The 20437-nt window shown below is 43.1% G+C and overlaps 2 protein-coding genes across 4 annotated transcripts; both read right to left on the bottom strand.

Moving 5' to 3' along the window:
• Positions 1–215: 215 nt before the first annotated feature.
• Positions 216–7078, bottom strand: LOC121853597. 3 transcript variants are annotated; one of them, XM_042347842.1, is made up of 6 exons: positions 6693–7068; positions 5452–5566; positions 3594–3763; positions 2826–3036; positions 1694–1813; positions 1189–1284 (listed from the first exon to the last, which is right to left on the bottom strand). In XM_042347842.1, the coding sequence occupies exons 2-5, from the start codon at positions 5552–5554 to the stop codon at positions 1731–1733; spliced, it is 567 nt and encodes a 188-aa protein (XP_042203776.1). In that variant the 5' UTR covers positions 5555–5566; positions 6693–7068; the 3' UTR covers positions 1189–1284; positions 1694–1730. The 3 variants fall into 3 exon arrangements, with proteins under 3 accessions (XP_042203775.1, XP_042203774.1, XP_042203776.1); XM_042347841.1 differs by lacking the exons at positions 1189–1284; positions 1694–1813 and adding an exon at positions 216–401 and having other exon boundaries at positions 6814–7078; XM_042347840.1 differs by lacking the exons at positions 1189–1284; positions 1694–1813 and adding an exon at positions 216–401 and having other exon boundaries at positions 6693–7078.
• Positions 7079–13720: 6642 nt separating this feature from the next.
• Positions 13721–15612, bottom strand: LOC121853501. Its single transcript, XM_042347652.1, has 3 exons — positions 15531–15612; positions 14047–14427; positions 13721–13929 (listed from the first exon to the last, which is right to left on the bottom strand). Exons 1-3 carry the CDS (start codon positions 15610–15612, stop codon positions 13721–13723), a joined length of 672 nt encoding a protein of 223 aa, XP_042203586.1.
• Positions 15613–20437: the final 4825 nt, after the last annotated feature.

The raw sequence follows: 20437 nt of genomic DNA on the forward strand, positions 1-20437 counted from the left end.
ATCTGACTGACTGACTGCCTATCCGTCCATCGTTTCCGTTTTAAATACATAGTTAAACTCTTACAATATACAATTTCTCATACGAATAAAACCACATCCAATTTCCCGACTTTTTTTTTTCACATTCTATACTACATAATCTTCTAAAACCCGTCTATAATAACTTTCACTAACAACTAAAACAAGATACAACACTGGAATAATAAAACGCTTAATAATATATATAAATCCTTATTTATTAACTTATTTATTTATTTGTTAATTTGTTTACATATAAAAATAGGGTAAAAGGAGAGGGGGGGATATAGTAGTGGTGACGACGACGATGACGAGGAGGGCCCACACACGTCGGCCAGCACACGTCACTGATGACCCTCCCTGCATCGCTGCCGGGTACTCTCCTGAAGGTGGTGGTGGGGAAAAGGCATTGTGTTAGTGTTGATGGTGTGCTGGCAGGAGGGTGAGAGGGGGAGGGAAGGACATGAGGGGAGGGTGGAAGAGGTATGGGACGGTATTATTAGTGATGGTGGTGGTAGTTAGTGTTGAGCAGTGGGAGGAGGAGGAGGAGGAAGAAGAGAGGAGGAAGAAGATAGGAGGAAGAATAGGAGGAAGAATAGGAGGAGGAGGAGGAGGAAGAAGTGTTAATAGCGGTAAGATATAGGATATATTAGGCAGTTGGGAGGAAGAAGAAGAAGAAGGAGAAGAAGAAGAAGGAGAAGAAGAAGAAGAAGAAGAAGGAGAAGGAGAAGGAGAAGAAGAATGTTACATCATAGTGAGGTGCTAATGAGGAGAGAAAAAGGATAATTGCAGTGTTTAAAGCTACAATTAAATTGGCCCACCATTCCTAATTGGTCCCCCAACCTTCATTTAGGCCTAATTTAACCAATATGAGTGCAATTAGGCATCACTATTAACTCTTAGGTTAGGTTAACTAAGTCTTAAGTTAACCAAACTTACTGTAGCCTAACCTAACCAATCTTTTAGCATCTTACACCTAGTTATTAACCCTATACACCCACATGTTAGCCCCTTACACCCACTACACCACCCATTAGCCCCCCTATACACCCACATGTTAGCCCCTTACACCCACTACACCACCCATTAGCCCCCCCATACACCCACCTGTCAAAGGCAGTGATGGAATGCTCAGGCAGTGGGCGGGGCTGCAGGTGTACACATAGAGTCACTGGGGGAAGCGTTCATCACCACCAACTGGCTCACGCTTCTCCGAAGCCAGCTGTGTCCTCCTGCCCACACTCTCGCCCCGTCGTCACGCACCATCTGTCACATAGACGCACACACACACACACACACACACACTTGTTGGCTTTCTACAGCTGGTTATATGGGCAATTAGTACCATCTGTGGGGCTGGCTCCCACCGCAATACTGGCTCCAGCTTTGTGGTGCGAGGGTTAGTGGTGGTGAACGTGTGGTAGTGAACGTGTGGTAGTGTTAGTGAGGTGTGTGTTTGTGGTAGTGAACGTGTGGTAGTGTGTTATCGAACGTGTAATAGTGGTAGTGAACGTGTGCTAGTGATAGTGGGCGTGTAATGTAGACGTGGTATTGAACGAGTAGTAGTGAATATATAATACCAATATCATTCAACTATTAGATACCGTACAGCATAAATATCACGGTACAAAAAATAATATCAATCTACCTGGTATCCTTTTGAAATGGTACTTACCCTCTCCCTGTGGTACCAATACAGGTAATCAGGTGGTTCAGGTGAATAAGCTACCACACACGTCAGGTTGATGGTGGACTATATGGATATCCGGTGCTCCCAGGATCTTGGCTTGTGGTTCTAAAGGAGAGTCGAAGGAAAACAAATAAAGGTGTTTGCTGCAATGTTTTTGTTTTGGGGGAATAAATTAGTGGTGGTAGAGGGAATGTATTTGTTGGTGTTTATATAATGGTTAAGGTAGGTGAGAGCTAAGAGAGTGTATTTGTGTATGTGAGACAGAGAATAGCCAAGGAAGGAGAGAGAGATACCCGCAGCCGGCAGTTCAGTTCACTGTTTTGGATACAAATTCAATAATTATCATGGTGGTAATTGAATCATTGAGGAATTACTAAGATTATAATATTAAGTCTGTATTAGCGTTTGTATTGACCTAAACTACTGGGAGACAGATTGAGAGAATTCCATTTTGCATTAATTTCATACCCGAGTAATGACGTGTTTGTGTCGTGTTGTGATGACGTGTCGTGTTGTGTCATGTGCTGTGTCGTTTTGTGAAGTCTTGCTGTGTAGTCTGTTTAATCTCTCTCTCTCTCACTGTGGCACAATAGGTGTGGGCGCCACTAACACCACAACACTTTAGGATGGTCCATAAACAAGCGTGGGAAGAGAAAGAGTGAGAGGGAAGTGAGAGGCGTGGGCTGTGAGAGGAGTGGGCTGAGAGAGGGAGTGAGAGGCGTGGGAAGGGAGAAGTAGAGAGAGGAGCGTCTGAATCAGGGAGGGGTGAGGGGGGGGGAGTCTCACGAGCAGGAAGAAGAGAGTAAGAGTCCACAAGCTGGGAGAGAAGAATGAGAGGCAGTGAGAGACGGTAATACTCTGAAATCGGGGTCAGGTCAGGTCAGGTCAAGTCAGGTCAGGTCAAAGGGATGAAATATGCTCATACGATTAGTCTCAGCGTATTGATAAACATACGCTGAGTGTGCTGATTTGTTTTACTTTAAGTCGAACACACAATGTATTACCGAACGCCATCTCTACCTGGTTATTTGTGGTTAGGTTATGTATATTGTCAAGACCGTAAGGCGTAAGAGCTCTATGAGGGCGGTGAGTGGCAGTGGGCGGCAGCGGCACTTACCTACAACAGTGAGGTGGGTGGTGCGAGCTATGGGCGGTGTACTGGACACTTGACAGTCGTACTGGCCAGAGTCGCGAGGGCTGGAGTACAGGAGCCTCAATACCCAGTCACCAGAGCCTTCCTGTGGCACTACCTGGAACCTCGAGTCACTGGTGTAGGTCACTGGCCCGACCGACAGTATGTGGAGGTCCCTGTGCCTAATCCACGACACCTGTGAGGGAGAAGACAGGTGTTATAATACGATACCTGTGTGGGGGTAATGCAGGTGTATATAAAGTTCACAAAGGGACTCGCCTGAAGTTCACAAAGGGAGTCGCCTGAAGTTCACAAAGGGACTCACCTGAAGCTCAAAAGACTACCATGAAACTCAGATGAACTTCACATGATTTATAGCAGGAAGAGGAAGGGGCAACTGGGGCGTCCATAACTCGAACCAGCCACCCTTAGGACGGGAGTCGAATGTTGTATCTACTCTGCCACCTCAACACTTAATGTAAATATTGGTAAAAGAGTAACACACACACACACACACACACACACACACACGCACACACACACACACACACACACACACACACGCACACACACACACTCACACTAACCTAGCCATAATAGGCTCCAATCCTTAAGGCTAGGTTAGCATTCATAGTGCTGACTGACACATACTTTAAAATGAGCAACACTTACTACCAGCCAGCCAGTCAGTCAGTCAGTCAGTCAAGATTAACATTCATAGAGCTGGCTGACACATACAGAGGCTCACTTTACCGAGTTGTTGCCAAGGTTATGGACGACACAGGAGAGTAGTGCCGTCTTGGATGCCGTCACGGTCACGTTGATGGGCACTAGCGGATCAAACACGGGCGGTAAGGTGGGTCCTGGCAGAGTGGGCACGGGGACCACATGGCGAGGTGCCCGAGACCATGCCCACACGCAGCCTGTTGGGGGGAGAGGGTGAGATAAGATAGGAGTGAGGGAGGGAGAGAGAGAGAGAGAGAGATAGAGAGAGAGAGAAAGAGAGAGCAAAATAAAGCAGAAATAAATAACAGGGTCTTAGAAATCCATCCAGATTAATGTAGTGAAGATATCATACATACATACATACATACATACATACATACATACATACATACATACATACATACATACATACATACATCCTTATTTTCTTATTGAAGTTAAATATCCAGGAATTTCTATAATAACTTTGAGACAGAATGAACAATAACTCGAGAAGTATAGAGAAACAACCATTGATTATTGAGTTAGTTAAAGACCCTATTAGGATATATCAGTACATTAAGTTTTACCTGAGATTTTTCTGTCTATATTCAAGCTGTACCAAATACGACAAAATAACAGCTATTTATTAAAGACACTATCATACACCGGGGGAAAACGCTGCCTTACTAACCATTGAGATGAATATTAAACGAAGCTTAGAAGAATGAGGACCAATCAAAACGCGTTATTGCGAGTATTGATTAAAACTTTGGTGAAGACAACCAATCAAAACGTGTTATTCCTAGTAAAATAAAACCTCGGAAAACGACAACCAATCAAAACACGTTATTACTAGTATTAAAATATAACCTTGGTGAACGATGACCAATCAGGATACGTTATTCCCAGATACACGTGGAATTGGTATCAATATCACTAGAAACTAAGAATGATACTTAGTTCTTGATGTTGTTGTGTTCATTAAAGTGTGTTGAAAGTTTCTGCTGGGGAGGATATGAAAGAGTGTCGGTGAATTATAATTTTGTTTTTTGTTTTTTGTAATTTTTTGGCAGTTTATAACAAAGAAGTTTTTTATATGTGAGTAAAAACTATATTGTAGATAAATTGTTGTTGTTGTTATTGTTATTATTATTATTGTTATTGTCATTTTTACTCACAAAATAGTCATGAAAAACAATTAAAGTCACAAAACCGAGCTATGAAAACCAACATGCCAGTCAAAACCAACATGCCAGTCAAAACCAACATGACAGTCAATTAAACCAACATGACAGTCAAAACCAACCTAAACCACACGCCTATTCACAGAAGGTAAACCACGCTCCCTTGTAAACCAGACAAAATTTACCCCCCACGCCCTTGTAAACTCCGGAAATAGCAGTAATAAGGAGCCGTATTTCAGGAGAGTATATGGGCGTATTTTTTTCCCTCTCTCTCACAAGGAAAGTTACCACGATCATTACTTATCTTTTACCCACAGTCAGATTATTTCATACTAAAACTGTGAGGGTAGGGTAGGGTAGGGTAGGGTAGGGTAGGATTGGATTGGGGTGGGGTAGGGTAGGATTGGGGTGGGGAAGGGTTAGGTTAGGTTAGGTTAGGTTGGGTTAGGGTAGGTTAGGTTAGGAATATTTCTGCTAAACTTAATGATAGTAGCTAAAAATAATGGGCCACAATCAACTGCCCTGAAGTACTCCATGTAACAGCATTAACTTTAATCTAAATATATGTCTCTTTGTTATTGTATCATTAACAGTATTTACAGCGTCTTAAAAAACATTTCCTGCTCTTGTTCTTGAATCAATAACATTACTCTTGTTCTTGCATCAATAACATTACTCTTGTTCTTGCATCAATAACTCATAAAGGACCCATTACTAACCTGGGAGACACACTAGGGCGGCCCACAGCACGAGGGATGCAGCAGAAGGCAAGGACTGGTGACGGTGGTGAAGGTGGTGGTGGTGGTGGTGGGAGTGGGGCATCTCGGCTGATACCTATAGGAGGAAGAGAGAGATATATACCAGTACTATTTTTTCTATACTGTTTTACTAATGAAGGAGGCCATGGTGGTGGTATTCTCTCTCTCTCTCTCTCATAACAGCAATGCTCTTAAGTCACTACACCAGCAAAACAAAAACACACACCAGACTGTTACACTCCGCCACACAACGCTGAATAAGTATGGTCAAACATGCTATATAACTCCTCCAGTCTTGTCGTGGGGCCTCTCTTGTGGGCCCCAGTGGAAATAGGACTGGGCCCCATGAGATTATAACCTAACCTAACTATTGAGATTAGGTGTTCAATCAGTTCAATCAATTTATAGTAGGTATTAATAGGGGCTATTTGGATAAGGACCTATTTGGAAGACTGGTACCCATTAAGAATTGGGACCTGTTAGCACGCGCGCTCACACACACACACACACACAGGCACGCACGGATGGCTCCACACACGCACGGACGGACTGCCTGTGGTGCTTAAGGTTTGAAGTGTTGCAAACTTAAAAATAAAAACAAAGCCATCAGTCTGACTCACAAAGACAGACACAAATACTCAGACACAGAGAGATTCACATACATTCTCCCCCCACTTCTACTGTTGTCACCCTCCTGGCGTTGGAATTATGAGAGAGAGAGAGAGAGAGAGAGAGAGAGAGAGAGAGAGAAATTCCTTAGTCTTCTCCCTTGTAATTCATTGTCTTCCTTCATTAAGAGATTTCAAGTTAATCCTCCTTCAGGACTTAAGAATACGGGTTTATATTTCAGTATTAAGCGAGATTTTACGAGATTTGCCAAGATTTTACGAGATTTTACGAGATTTGCCAAGATTTTACGAGATTTTACGAGATTCGTCGAGATTTTCCGAGATTGTCCTAAGAGGTTTTATTACAATCTCAAACAACTTTACAGGATGTTTATAGATTAGTGAGCTACGTGTGTTGTCTGAGGTGTGTTGTTTGGAGTGTCGGTGGAAGCATTGTGAGTTACGAATGAGGGTTTACAGATCTGCTTTGAAACTTGAGAGGCTTGAGCTCATATGACCAAAAACGAGTACAAATTTACTGCGTTGTTGTACACTTATAATCAGACTACATTACGTCTAACAAGGTTCAATTACCGTAATAGTCACTGAATAAACAGCCAAGGTCAGTTGTATCCCCCTGCCAGACGCCACCTCTTGCTTCTAAATTGATCTCAACTCTCACTTATTACGCAGTACTGTTTTATGGGACGCAAACCTTTTAAGTATTAATATATATATATATTTGCTTCACTTTAAGGTTGACACAATGATTGCTTCAACTAAACAGACAGTGAAGTGATGGAACACGCTAGTACTCTCACTCACATTATCAGCAACACTGTTTACATGTCATACGGTTCACTGAAATGTTGAGGAAGTAAAAAATATCGTACTGGCATCGTCGTCTTCCTCAGGTCATTTATCATACGTCTGGCAGCATTATTCCGTGAAAAGTATCTGTTGAAATATATCCTTCATATGGGTTAGGTGAGGTGAGGTTAGGTTAGGAGGTGGTGAGGTGAGGTGGTGAGGTGAGGTGAGGTTAGGTTAGGGTGAGGTGAGGTGAGGTGGGGTTAGGTGAGGTGAGGTGAGGTGAGGTTAGGTTAAGTTAGGTTAGGTTAGTTGAGGTTAGGTGAACGAAAACCTGTCGAGTTGAGTTAAAATTAGTGGTAGTGTCCGTGTGTTAGTACAGTAACCTAGATAGATTCAGTGGTCGTACTTCTGTAAAATTTATGGACTGTTTATTAATAATTCATCCTGACAACTGTAATTTTCATAGGGGTTATGACGTTGATTTCGCTCCTTTGTCCAACTATTATATAATGTGTCTGTGTTTTTGTATACATTTGAGTGTGTATGTAACTTGTGTACGGGTGTAGATAGTTTTGTATGTGTGTATGTAAGTGTGTATATTATTTTTACATTTATATGGATAGTATATGTGAGCTTTTATGTACGGAGAGACGTGAATACACACACACATGTATACTACAACTTGTTTTAATATCTGTGTATATGTGTACGTACAGGGTTATGTGCGTGGTTATGTGTGTGTATTTCAAGAGTATGTGTATATTTGTAAATGGAAATGTATAATTATATTAGCCAGTGTCTATCTGTATGTAAATCCGACAACAAGGGGGAAACTCAGACTACCAAATTGTATTAAAGTTCCTCTCATTTAACTACTACAGTAATATGTGTCCCACACTCCCTACCACTAAGGCCAAATGACCTCTGTTTGTTTTACATTGTTTGTTGAGGTCGATTATCGCTCCGAATTCAGCGTTGGTCTTATTGAAATATACTATAATGTGTGTGTGTGTGTGTGTGTGTGTGTGTGTGTGTGTGTGTGTGTGTGTGTGGACAGATCTGTTTATTCTAGCCTGAGACATTCAAAACACAAACCAATATCCCCCCCCCCCTCCTCTCCAGTTCAGCCTTGAGTGCGGAGGGGAGGTGGAGGAGGGGTGGGGAAGGGGTGGGGGGCCGGCGGAGAGGTAGGGGGTGTGCGTGGAAAGGGCTCAAGCCTAACGACACACAGGGAAATCGCAAACATCAGCAGAACCCCAACTTGTCTTCAACCCAACTTAAGATGTGTGGCTGTATAGTGGAGGAGGCAGCTGAAGGCCGACCCCTGAAGGCCGACCCCTCCTCCATACAACAAACACTCCGGGAAGTTTCCATAAGACTCCACCAATATTTTTCCCCCCAAGATGTAAAATATATTAAAAGTTTAATGATAAATCTTGACTCATAATACTTTTGGAAAGTTCATAAAGTCTTGTATCTTTTTACTTGTTGATGGTTTGGTGTTAATTACTGACCTTGGTATGACCTTAATGGCCTTAATTGTTGTTGAAGGTGTAGTGATGATATAAAATGATGAAAACGTATTGTTGACTCTTTTTTTGTATGTTTGAGTACGATGATTTAAACCCTAGAGTACGATGATTTAACCCCTAGAATACGATGATTTAACCCCTTGAGTACGATGATTTAACCCCTAGAGTACGATGATTTAAACCCTAGAGTACGATGATTTAACCCCTAGAATACGATGATTTAACCCCTTGAGTACGATGATTTAACCCCTAGAGTACAATAACATTGTACTCAAGGGGTTAAAGGCACTGGATATAAATTCCGTTCACATGTAACTATAATTAAGGTGTTTCGAGAGATTTAACTTATTGGAATAGACTTTGTTCATCAGTTTGGTAACGTAAATAACAAGGCAGAGTTCACCAATCACCTTGTTACGTAATTAAACCTAAGATCTATGTTCTCAAAATAACTTTCACTAATCGTCTAGTTTTTTCTATTTTTACTATTTTTTTCTATTTAATTTTTTTCCCAGTAGAAATTATGATAAGTATTAAGGGAATATCTTTAGGCCTCACATAGCATCGATATATGTAACTGTTCACCAATAGGATGTGTTGTTTTTCAGTGACGTATCTATGACGTCATGTAAAACGACCAATCAGTGCCACGATGAAAAGATTTTTTTTCCGTTTTTTTACGAGAAATAGAAATTGACGTTTAAACAACAACAATAACAACACTGATGATAATAATAACAACAACACCAGTAATAACAAATACACAACCAAATATAACACAAAAAATCAAAGTACAAAGACAAGAACAAATAAATTTACCCCAAATGTTTTAGTGTAGACTGAGCTAACACGTGCCGACATCTTTGCCAACCACCACACGTACTAATTTGCATTGTAACCCAAAAGCAACTCTCTTCACAAATAGCGAATCCGGGAATAATATTTTTTGGAGGAATTCTGAAAATATGCAATGTGTGTGTGTGTGTGTGTGTGTGTGTGTGTGTGTGTGTTAAACGTAGAAAGTAAAAATAAATAGAGGTGAGAGAGAGAGAGAGAGAGAGAGAGAGAGAGAGAGAGAGAGAGAGAGAGAGATTGAACCCTATCCAGTCTCAACACTCAGACAAAATAATCTTTATATTTCTTCTCCACACACTTCTTCCTCCCTGTTCTCCTTCACTTCCACGTCCCTGCCTCCCTTTCTTCTCCCTTTCCTCCTTCACTTCCTTCTGCCTCCCTTCCTTCTCCCTCATTTCTTTCCCTCCCATACTTCCTTTCCCCTTGTCTCCTTCTTTTACATCCTTGTCCCTCCCTCCCTCTCTCCTACCCTCCCTCTCTCCTACCCTCCCTCCCTCCCTCCCTCATCATACCATACACTAACAAGACCTAACCATCTCCCTCTGTGACCTGTCTTTACATAGATGCCTCAGGATGACCCTCATTTTCATATTAAATCAAATATAGAAAAAAAATCAACCCCTCAAAATTTACACAAAATAAGTCAATAAATATAAAATAAAATACCTGACAATGTTTTTATTATTTTGTTAAGGTGTAAACAAAAGGTGAGGTAGGTAAGGTAGGTAGGTAGGGAGGGTGAGGTGAGGTAGGTAGGTAGGTAGGTGAGGTGAGGTGAGGTGAGGTGAGGTAGGTAGGTAGGGAGGTAGGTAGGTAGGGTAAGGTGAGGTGAGGTGAGGTAGGTAGGTAGGGAGGTAGGTAGGTAGGGTAAGGTGAGGTAGGTAGGTAAGGTAGGTAGGTCGGTAGGTAGGTAGGTAGGTGGGGTAGGTAGGGTAAGGTGAGGTAGGGAGGTAAGGTGAGGTAGGGAGGTAAGGTGAGGTAGGTAGGTAAGGTGAGGTAGGGAGGTAAGGTAGGTAATTAAGGGAAGCCAACTTGTACCTACCTATAGACGTCATTGACTTACACACGGATAAAGTTAGTATGAAATTACCACTATTGATGTTGTTATATCGGCACTGTTGGCACTGTTAAGGATGTTATAATGGTACTGTTGGCACTGTTGATGTTGTTATAGTGGCACTGTTGGCACTGTTATAATGGCACTGTTGGCACTATTGGCACTGTTAAGGGTGTCAAAGTGGCACTGTTGGCACTGTTAAGGGTGTCAAAGTGGCACTGTTGATGTTGTTATAGTGGCACTGTTGGCACTATTGATGTTGTTATAGTGGCACTGTTGGCACTGTTAAGGGTGTTAAGGTGGCACTGTTGGCACTGTTAAGGATGTTATAGTGGCACTGTTACTATTGCTTTCATTATGACATTTTGAATATTGTTACTGGTGCTGTGATAATGGCATTGGTGGCACTATTACTGGGGCTGTCAGCCAAGGTGGTGGCAGGCTGGAGCGGACCTGGTGATAGTCAGCCCTTGTCAGCTCACACTGGCTCCTCAACGTCAGCTGCCTGACAAAGTGACACAACTCTGCTGGTAAAGTTAGGAGGAACTGTTCACTCTGCTTGTGCCTCTTGTCGTCAGCTGGCCGAACTGAGGCACTCTATCCCACTCACTTCACTTCCCCCCTCACATCACTTCCCTCTCACCTCAAACCCCATTCACTTCACACCCCACTCACCTCACATCCCACTCACTTCACACCCCACTCACCTCAGTCCCACCTGCCTCACCCCCACTCACCTCACCTCCCACTCACCTCACACCCACTCACACCACATCCCACCACTTCACACACCCCACTCACTTCACATCCCACCACCCACACTCACCTCACATCCCACTCATCACACCCCACTATTTCACACCCCACTCATTTCACATCCCACTACCACACCCCACTCACCTCACATCCCACTACTCACGCCCCACCACATCATCAAGAACTGCACTCCTTCTGTTCCTCTCAGCTGAACATCCAGACCAATTATCTCTCACCACTATCCATGCCCTCTTACCCACACTCTCCTACCCACACTTTCTTACCCACACTCAACTACCCACACTACCACACCCAATTACCCACACCTCACCATCCCCACTCAACTATAACCCTCTCCACGACACGGCCTTCATAACTACCTCCCACACACACCTCTTAACCACCACACGCCAAAATTTACCTAAAAATATTCAAACTTTTATATATATTTACGAACATTGTAAGAAAAAATAAAATAAAATGCAACAAATAACAATAAATAAATAAATAAATAAATAAATAAATAAATAAATAAATAAATAAATAAAAAAAAATAAAAAAATAAAAAAATAAAAAAAAATAAAAAAATACTAAAAATAAAAGTGTGTGTTCTTGTTTGAGTTGCTGTAGAGAATAATGAAATAATAGACGCCTTTTGATACTATTCTTTGATAGACGATAAAATAGTTAACAACAAAGCAGGTAAACCAATTCCATTAGGGAGGAAACACAACCCCCCCCACCCCTCCCCACTTTCCTCTCCCCCCTCCTTCCCCCCTCTCCCTCCTCACCCCGCCCCTCTCCACCTCCCACTCATCAGCTTTATCCCTCTCCGTAAATATAGTAAGCTTTTTTTTCCGGGTTATATATTTCAGATATTTTTTGTATATTTTTGGGGGGGGATATAATAGGCGTTCCGGACGAGAAGGGTACAAGTGACAAAAGTGAGATAGATAGATAGAGAGAAACGTATTAAAACCTATTAGTGTTTTAGATAAAAGTATGGCTATTATTATTATTATTATTATTATTATTATTACTGGCGAAACTCTACGGAGATCGCCACCCACATTTCACTATGTGGCTTATTCCTATTATTATTACTATTATTCTAATATTATTATTATTATTATTATTATTATTATTATTATTATTATTATTATTATTATTATTATTTTATACCTCTTCTTTCCAATAGAATGACATAGTGGTTAAGTTACTCAGTCATTGTACTCAAGGATGTGACTATATGTACTCAAGGGGTAACTCACGTACTCAAAGGGGTAACTCAATGTACTCAAGGGGCAACTCACGTACTCAAATGGTAACTCATCGTACTCAAGTATAACAAAACCATCATCTGAACGTAACTCAATAGGGAAAATCGTGAAAAATATTGAGAAAAAAAATAGGGACTCGGATGACACTGAATAATTCAATAGATGTGTTTTTGTTGTTGATTTTTGTGTGTTTTTCATCGTAAAATATGTGGTTTATTATGGGTATGAGGAGAGGAGGAGAGAGAGGAAGGAAGGAAGGGTAGGGTTAGGACGGTAGATGGGGAGGAAGGATGGTCTGGAAGAGAGAGAGAGAGAGAGAGAGAGGGAGGGGGGGAGGGGTGATAATGGAGGGAGAGATAAGGAGGAGGAGAAGAGGGAGGGGGGAGGGAAGGACAAAGGAAAATAATGAAGTATAAAAAGAGAGGAAAGGTTAGGTTAGACTATCTTAAAACAGGTTTAGATTACCTTACGACACATTAGACTAAGATAGATTAATTACACTAGATTATGTAAAGTTTGATTAAGTTAGGTTAAGGTTAAAGCCCAGGTGAAAAGCCCAGGTAAAGTAATTAAGGAGAGGACATCTAGGGCACTTGGTCACCAGGTGAGAAAATAACAAAGGAATACAATAACACTGGGTGGATGAGGGAGATAGTGAGGGGTGGGTGAGGGGAGATAGGGGGTGGGTGAGGAGATAGGGGTGGGTGAGGGAGTAGTGGGGGGTGGGTGAGGGAGATAGTGGGGGGGGGTGGGTGAGGAGGGGTGGGGTGAGGGAGATAGTGGGGGGTGGATGAGGGAGATAGTGAGGGGTGGGTGAAGGGAGATAGTGGGGGGTGGGTGAGGGAGATAGTGGGGGGTGGGTGAGGGAGACAGTAGGTGGGTGAAGGGACACACTGGGCGGCGTCAGGAAGCCCAGACAAAGCACATCAATACTGACTCTTGAACCAACTGACTCTTGAACCAACTGACTCTTGGACCAACTGACTCTTGAACCAACTGACTCTTGGACCAGCTGACCTTTGAACTAACTGACTCTTGGACCAACTGACTCTTGAACCAACTGACTCTTGGACCAATCACCCCTGAACTAGCTGACTCTTGGACCAACTGACTTTGGACCAGTTGACTTTGAACCAACCCATTCCTGGAAACCAACTGACTCTTGAACCAACTGGACTTGGACCAACCGGACTCTTGGAACGTAACCTGACCTTGGACCAACTGGACTTTGAACCAACTGACTCTGAACCAACTGACTCTTGAACTAACTGACTTCTGAACCAACTGATTTTTGATCAACTACCGACTTCCGGAACCAACTTCGGACTCTTAGACCAGCTGGACTTCTGGACCAAATTGGACTCTTGGATCAACTGACTTGGACCAACTGACTCCTTGGATCAACTGGACTCTTTGAACCAACTGACTCTTGGAACCAACCGACTCTGAACCAACTGGACTCTTGAACCAACTGACTTCTGAACCAAACTGACTTTGGATCAACTGACTTGAACCAAACTGACTTGGATCAGCCGGACCTTTAATCAAACCTTAATTTCCTTGGATCAACTGACTCTGGAACCAACTGGATTCCTTGGACCAGCTGACTTTGAACTAACTGGTTCTTGGACCAACCTGGACTTGAACTAACTGACTTGGATCAACTGACTCTTGAACCAACTGACTCTGGACCAACTGACTCTGAACTAATTGATTCTTGAACCAGCTGACTCTTGGACCAGCTGACCTTTGAACTAACTGACTCTTGGACCAACTGACTCTTGAACCAACTGACTCTTGGACCAGCTGATTCTTGGACCAGCTGATTCTTGAACCAGCTGACTCTTGAACCAACTGACTCTTGGACCAGCTGATTCTTGGACCAGCTGATTCTTGAACCAGCTGACTCTTGGCCCAGCTGACCTTTGAACTAACTGACTCTTGGACCAACTGACTCTTGAACCAACTGACTCTTGGATCAACTGACTCTTGGACCAGCTGACTCTTAGACCAACTGACTCTTGGATCAACTGACTCTTGGACCAACACACCAACATACAATCGCGTCTTAGTAATGCAAGTAATTAACTGTGCCAACCTAACCTAACCTGACCTAACCTAACCTGACCTAAGAGTCGGGAAAGAGCTAAGGAGTTGACCACACTACAAGAGCCTGTGACAAGAGTGATAATAACGATGGTCCAATTATTTCAATGAGGTGATTCAGGTCGCGAGGGGATGTATTCTCTGTGTGTGTGAGCTCTTGAAGAACTCTTTTTGCTTGTGGCTATCGTTCTCGTTGTTCAATACCTTGTTCTTTATCAATGTTCATATGTTCTTTTCTGTAGGTATTATGCTGTAAATGACTAGTTAATGTGTGTGTGTGTGTGTGTGTGTGTGTGTTAGACTTAAGTGGTTCACGTGTTCCTTGCCAGGCAGAAAGTGGTAAAATGCCCTTGTGCATTGTTAAGTGACCATGTGTTTAGAACGTGTGAAATATTGTCTTGTGTAATTCTTGTGAAAATGTTGTTACTGTTTTCACGTATTTGTTGTGAGCTGTGAGACCATATTGTGAGCTGTTAGACCATATTGTGAGCTGTGAGACCATATTGTGAGCTGTGAGACCATATTGTGAGCTGTGAGACTATGTTGTGAGTTGTAAGATTATGTTGTGAGCTGTGAGACTATGTTGTGAGTTGTGAGATTATGTTGTGAGCTGTGAGACCATAATGTGAGCTGTGAGACCATATTGTGAGCTGTTAGACCATATTGTGAGCTGTGAGACTATGTTGTGAGCTGTGAGACTATATTGTCAGCTATTAGACCACATTATGAGCTGTGAAGCCACATTATGAGCTGTGAGACCGTACTGGAAGCAGATAAGTCTGTCTGTCTGAGTTATTGGATCAAGGAGCTACCTACCTACCTGCCTCCCTCCCTCCCTCCCTCCCTCCCTCCCTCCCTGCCTCCCTCCCTCCCTCCCTCCCCTCCCTCCCTCCTCCTCCTCCTCCTGCCTCCCTCCCTCCCTGCCTCCTGCCTCCTGCCTGCCTGCCTGCCTGCCTGCCTGCCTGCCTCCTCCTGCCTGCCTGCCTGCCTGCCTGCCTGCCTCCCTGCCTGCCTGCCTGCCTGCCTGCGTTACCTGAGACACGCTTGGTGATAAATTGCTTTAGGTATGATAAATGTAGGTCACTCTTGAAGGACGGTTCATTCATCTCAATCATTATAAAACTTCTTTCTCTTTTTTTTTCATTCAAATCTATGAATCTCAAATATTTTCCTTAAATGAGTGTGTGTGTGTCTGTTGTGTTTGTTTGTTTGTGTTTGTTTGTTTATTTGTTGTTTTTTGTGTTTGTTTGTTTGTTTGCTCGTTTGTTTGTGCGTTTGTTCGTTTGTTTCTCTGTTCGTAGGTGGGATTGTTGTGTATTATCCTCCATTTAAACAAAGAATAAATTATTACTATACGATTTATTCCTATGAAGAATTTTAAAGACTTTTTGACGTTTGAGAAATTTTACCTTTTACGTCATCCCCCCAAAAAAAATCCCGAGTATAAATTTTACACCCGATGGAAATTTATTCGTCTTGAAAATTTTCATGGAGATCTTTAGAATTTTAGTAGATGATTAAAAATGCCTTACGATGCATCTTCGTTAAAAATATAGTAAAAGTAATACTCTTTCAATTTTTAACTGGTAAATATACATAAAATTTAATTCAGGGGATTTTTAAATAGTGTGTGTGTGTGTGTGTGTGTGTGTGTGTGTGTGTGTGTGTGTGTGTGTGTTTTAAGACAGCTGATGACTTAATGTTGCCTATGGAGGTAGAGGCCGCTCATAACCTCTCCCTTTGAGGAGGTCTGAGGTGGTGATAATGTCTACATGATGATGTAGCTGCGTCAGGACTAGGAGTGGAAGGGGTGTGGTGGTGGTAGTGGTGTGATGGTGGTGGTGGTGACATGGTGGTGGTAGTGGTGTGGTGGTGGTAGTGAGTGGTGATGGTGGTGGTGGTAGTGGTGTGATGGTGGTGGTGGTGACATGGTGGTGGTAGTGGTGTGATGGTGGTGGTGTGGTAATGAGTGGTGATGGTGGTGGTGTGACAGGGATTGGGGAGTGGAGGTGTGTAGTGTGGTAATATAGTGATGGTTATGGTGGCTTAAGTGTGGTGATGGTGTTAGTGGTGAAGGTAGGCACATAAATCTATTAAACACAACACTATACCGTATATTTTACCCCCTTCTCTCTCTCTCGTGTGTGTGTGTGTGTGTGTGTGTGTGTGTGTGTGTGTGTGTGGGTGAAACACATCTAAATTCTTGTCATTTCCCAGGAAGAGGACGAGAGGTACAAGTTTCCCCTGCTTGAGTAATGACAATGGACAGACAGACAGACAGACAGACAGACAGACAGACAGACAGACAGACAGACAGACTTTCCCATGACAAGACTACTCATAGCGGCTACCCATTGACAACACTAACAACAATGACTCTACGCTGACAACAACAAACAATAACTGCTGACAACACCACCACCACCAGAACTCTACATGTTACAGGATAAAACATACAACTGAAATATTACAAAACTTGGGGAAATATGAGAAGATATACCCAGCTATAAAGATATACTCAGCTAAGATAAACCACGTTATACAGCTAAAAGAACTACAGCGGTATATTACTGAGAATTATATCACCCAGGAGTATAATTTTAGGCTAGATTATACTTAGAGTAGATTGAATGGAGTATAACTGAGATTATACTAAGAATGATAAAAATTTTAGGTGTAGGAATTATATTATTTCTCTCTATAATGCCTATGATGATTATACTAAAAATAAGTATAATAAAATCACTGAGTATGATGAATAAGGCCAGTGAGTACGGAGTTAATGCCTTGAATACGATGACAAGACCTCAAGGTGTTAATTCATTATATTAAAGGTGTTAAATAATCGTACTCAAGTCATCATACTCTATTCAACGTTATAAGTCATCGTACTCAAGGAGGTCAAGTCATCGTACTCAAGGAGGTCAAGTCATCGTACTCAAGGAGGTCAAGTCATCGTACTCAAGGAGGTCAAATCATCGTACTCAAAAGAGGTAAATTCATCATACTCGAAGGTAGCGTAATAATACCCCTTCTCTTTACACTATAATACTCACGTTGTTATACCACGAATATAACATTACCCTGATTATACTACTCGGTAAATGGGGATATACTCAGCTATATGATACTAGAAGGGGCATACTTTAGGATATACTAGAGAGCTCTTTAGTATTATGACGTGTTCGATGACGTGTATGATGACGTGTATGATGACGTGTATGATGACGTGTATGATGACGTGCTCGATGACGTGTTCGATGACGTGTTCGATGACGTGTTTGATGACGTGTTTGATGACGTGTGTGATGACGTGTTAGTACAGAAGATCATTAATCACGTGAGGTTAACTTAGAAGGTGTTTCGTTGCAGGTGAGTTAATTAGGTAAAGTGAGTAGGTTAGAAGTGCCCACTGTTCTAATAGGCCCCAATTCTAATAGGTGCGAGTCCTAATAGGTGCTAGTTCTCATAGACCCCAGTTCTAATAGGCTCCAGTTCTAATAGGTGCGAGTCCTAATAGGTGCGAGTTCTCATAAACCCCAGTTCTATATAGGTGAATGAATAAAGACACGCCCTTCCCTTGCATGGTTGAATCTAATTTGCATGTCAACTAAACTGAAGGTGTATTAGTCAGTGTGTGAACCATGCGACCACACACTCTGCCACCCCCCCTCTCATCCATGGTTGAGTGTCACACCTATACATTACTCACCAGCCGACGCAACGCACTCATGATCAAGTGGGAGGTGTGGGAGGTGTTGGTGATATTGAGGGGGTGAGTGGTGGAGGGAGGTGGTGTGGGTGTGTGGGGGCGGTGGTGGGTGGAGAGGGAGGGAAGGTGAGGGTGTCAAGGTGGGGAAAGGAGTTGATGGTGTGTGTGTGTGCGTGCGTGTGTGTGTGGGAGGAGGGTGTTGATTTGTAGGTTGAGGAGGGATCGTTGGAGTGCGTGTGGAGGGGCGATTAGTTGAGAAGAGAGACGAGAAAAGAAGGGAGGACGCGAAGGACGATCAGTAGGAAGAGGAACAGAAAGAAGGATGAGGAGGAAGAGATGCTGACCTACTCTCTGAGAGCTGACCCAAGAACCCCTCCCCCTCCCCGGCCCTGTGATTCACTTTGCATGATTTCCTCAATTTTCAGGTTAGGTTAGGTTAGGTTAGGTTAGGTTAGGTAGCCTTGAAATGTTTTAGTCCACGTTTATATTTTTTTAAGGCAGGAGACAAGAGTTTTGTTAGCGACCCCTGAGGCAATTGGCCAGTGTTGATGTTAGGTGTTATAGCGAGCGTCCCTCTCTCCCTCTCACCCCACTCACATTTCCACCCACTTCTCTCTCTCTCTCTCTCTCTCTCTCTCTCTCTCTCTCTCTCTCTCATGCCTCTCCTTCTTCCACCCATCCCCGTTTCTCTTCCCCCTCTTTATCCCTCTCTCTCTTGTTTTTTCTCTCTCTTTTTTACAAGTAAGAGAGGGGCTGAAGGCGAGAGGCCAGTGGTGAAGGAATGTTGTTTTAGACTTGGAAGTTGGAGGTCAGGCTGGCCCTCTATTCTAACCTGTCTCGGTACTAATAGACCCTACCTTGCCTTGCCTTACCTTGCCTTGCCTTGCCTTGCCTTGCCTTGCCTTGCCTTGCCTTGCCTTACCTTGCTTGCTTTACCTTGCCTTGCCTTGCTTTTACCTTGCCCTTACTTTACCTTGCCTTGCCTTACCTTGCCTTGCACCTTGCCTTGCCTTGCTTTTGCCTTGCCTTGCCTTGCCTTGCTTTACCTTGCCTTGCCTTGCCTTTACCTTGCCTTGCCTTGCCTTGCCTTGCCTTGCCTTACCTTGCCTTGCCTTGCCTTGCTTTACCTTGCCTTGCCTTCTTGCCTTATACTTTGCCTTGCCTTCTTCCTTGCCTTACCTTCTTTGCTTTACCTTGCCTTGCTTTACCTTGCCTTGCCTTGCTCCTTGCCTTGCTTACCTTGCTTTACCTTCTTCTTACCTTCTTTACCTTGCCTTGCTTTACCTTGCCTTGCTTTACCTTCTACTTCTGTTCTTCCTTGCTTTACCTTGCCTTGCTACCTTGCCTTTCTTTACCTTGTCTTCTTTACCTTCTACCTTGTTCTTTACCTTACCTTGCTTTACCTTGCCTTGCTTACCTTGCCTTGCTTTACCTTGCCTACCTTACCTTGCCTTGCTTTACCTTGCCTTGTCTTGCTTTACCTTGCTTTACCTTGCCTTGCTTTACCTTGCCTTACCTTACTTTACCTTGCCTTGCCTTACTTTACCCTTGCCTTGCCTTGCCTTGCCTTGCCTTGCCTTGCCTTGTTTACCTTGCCTTGCCTTGCCTTGCCTTGCCTTACCTTGCCTTACCTTGCCTTACCTTGCCTTGCCTTGCCTTGCCTTGCCTTGCCTTATTTACCTTTACCTTGCCTTGCCTTGCTTTACCTTGCCTTGCCTTGCTTTACCTTGCCTTGCCTTTACTTTGCCTTACCTGGCTGTGTGGGAGAGAGAGAGAGAGAGAGTCGTTTGTAAACAAGAGAGATAGATATCTAGAGAATGTAGAGTAGTAAGTGTAAACAGACAGACAGACGAGACAGACAGACAGACAGGGAAAGATAAACAACCACAGAAGGAGATAGAGAAGAAAATAAAGAAAGAAAACAAAACAAAACGAAGGAAACAGAAGAAAGAGAAGAGAGAGAGAGAGAGATAAGACAAGAGACAAAACAGGAAGGACTAATAGAGCCAACTACCGCCCCAAGGAACATCAACTCACCCAAACTCTTATAATTTAACAAGTTTATATCACGCCCTTAATGACGTCAGACTTCCTTTCCTCCTGCCTGGCTCGTTCCTCCTTGATGTTTACCCTCCTCCTCCTCCCCTCCTCCTCCTCCTCTCCCTCCTCCTCCTCCTCCTCCTCCTCCTCCTCCTCCTCCTCCCTCCTCCTCCTCCTCCTCCTCTTCC

Source organism: Homarus americanus, unplaced genomic scaffold, assembly GCF_018991925.1.
Source record: "Homarus americanus isolate GMGI-L3 unplaced genomic scaffold, GMGI_Hamer_2.0 scaffold4896, whole genome shotgun sequence".
NCBI classification, from domain to species: Eukaryota; Metazoa; Arthropoda; class Malacostraca; order Decapoda; family Nephropidae; genus Homarus; species Homarus americanus.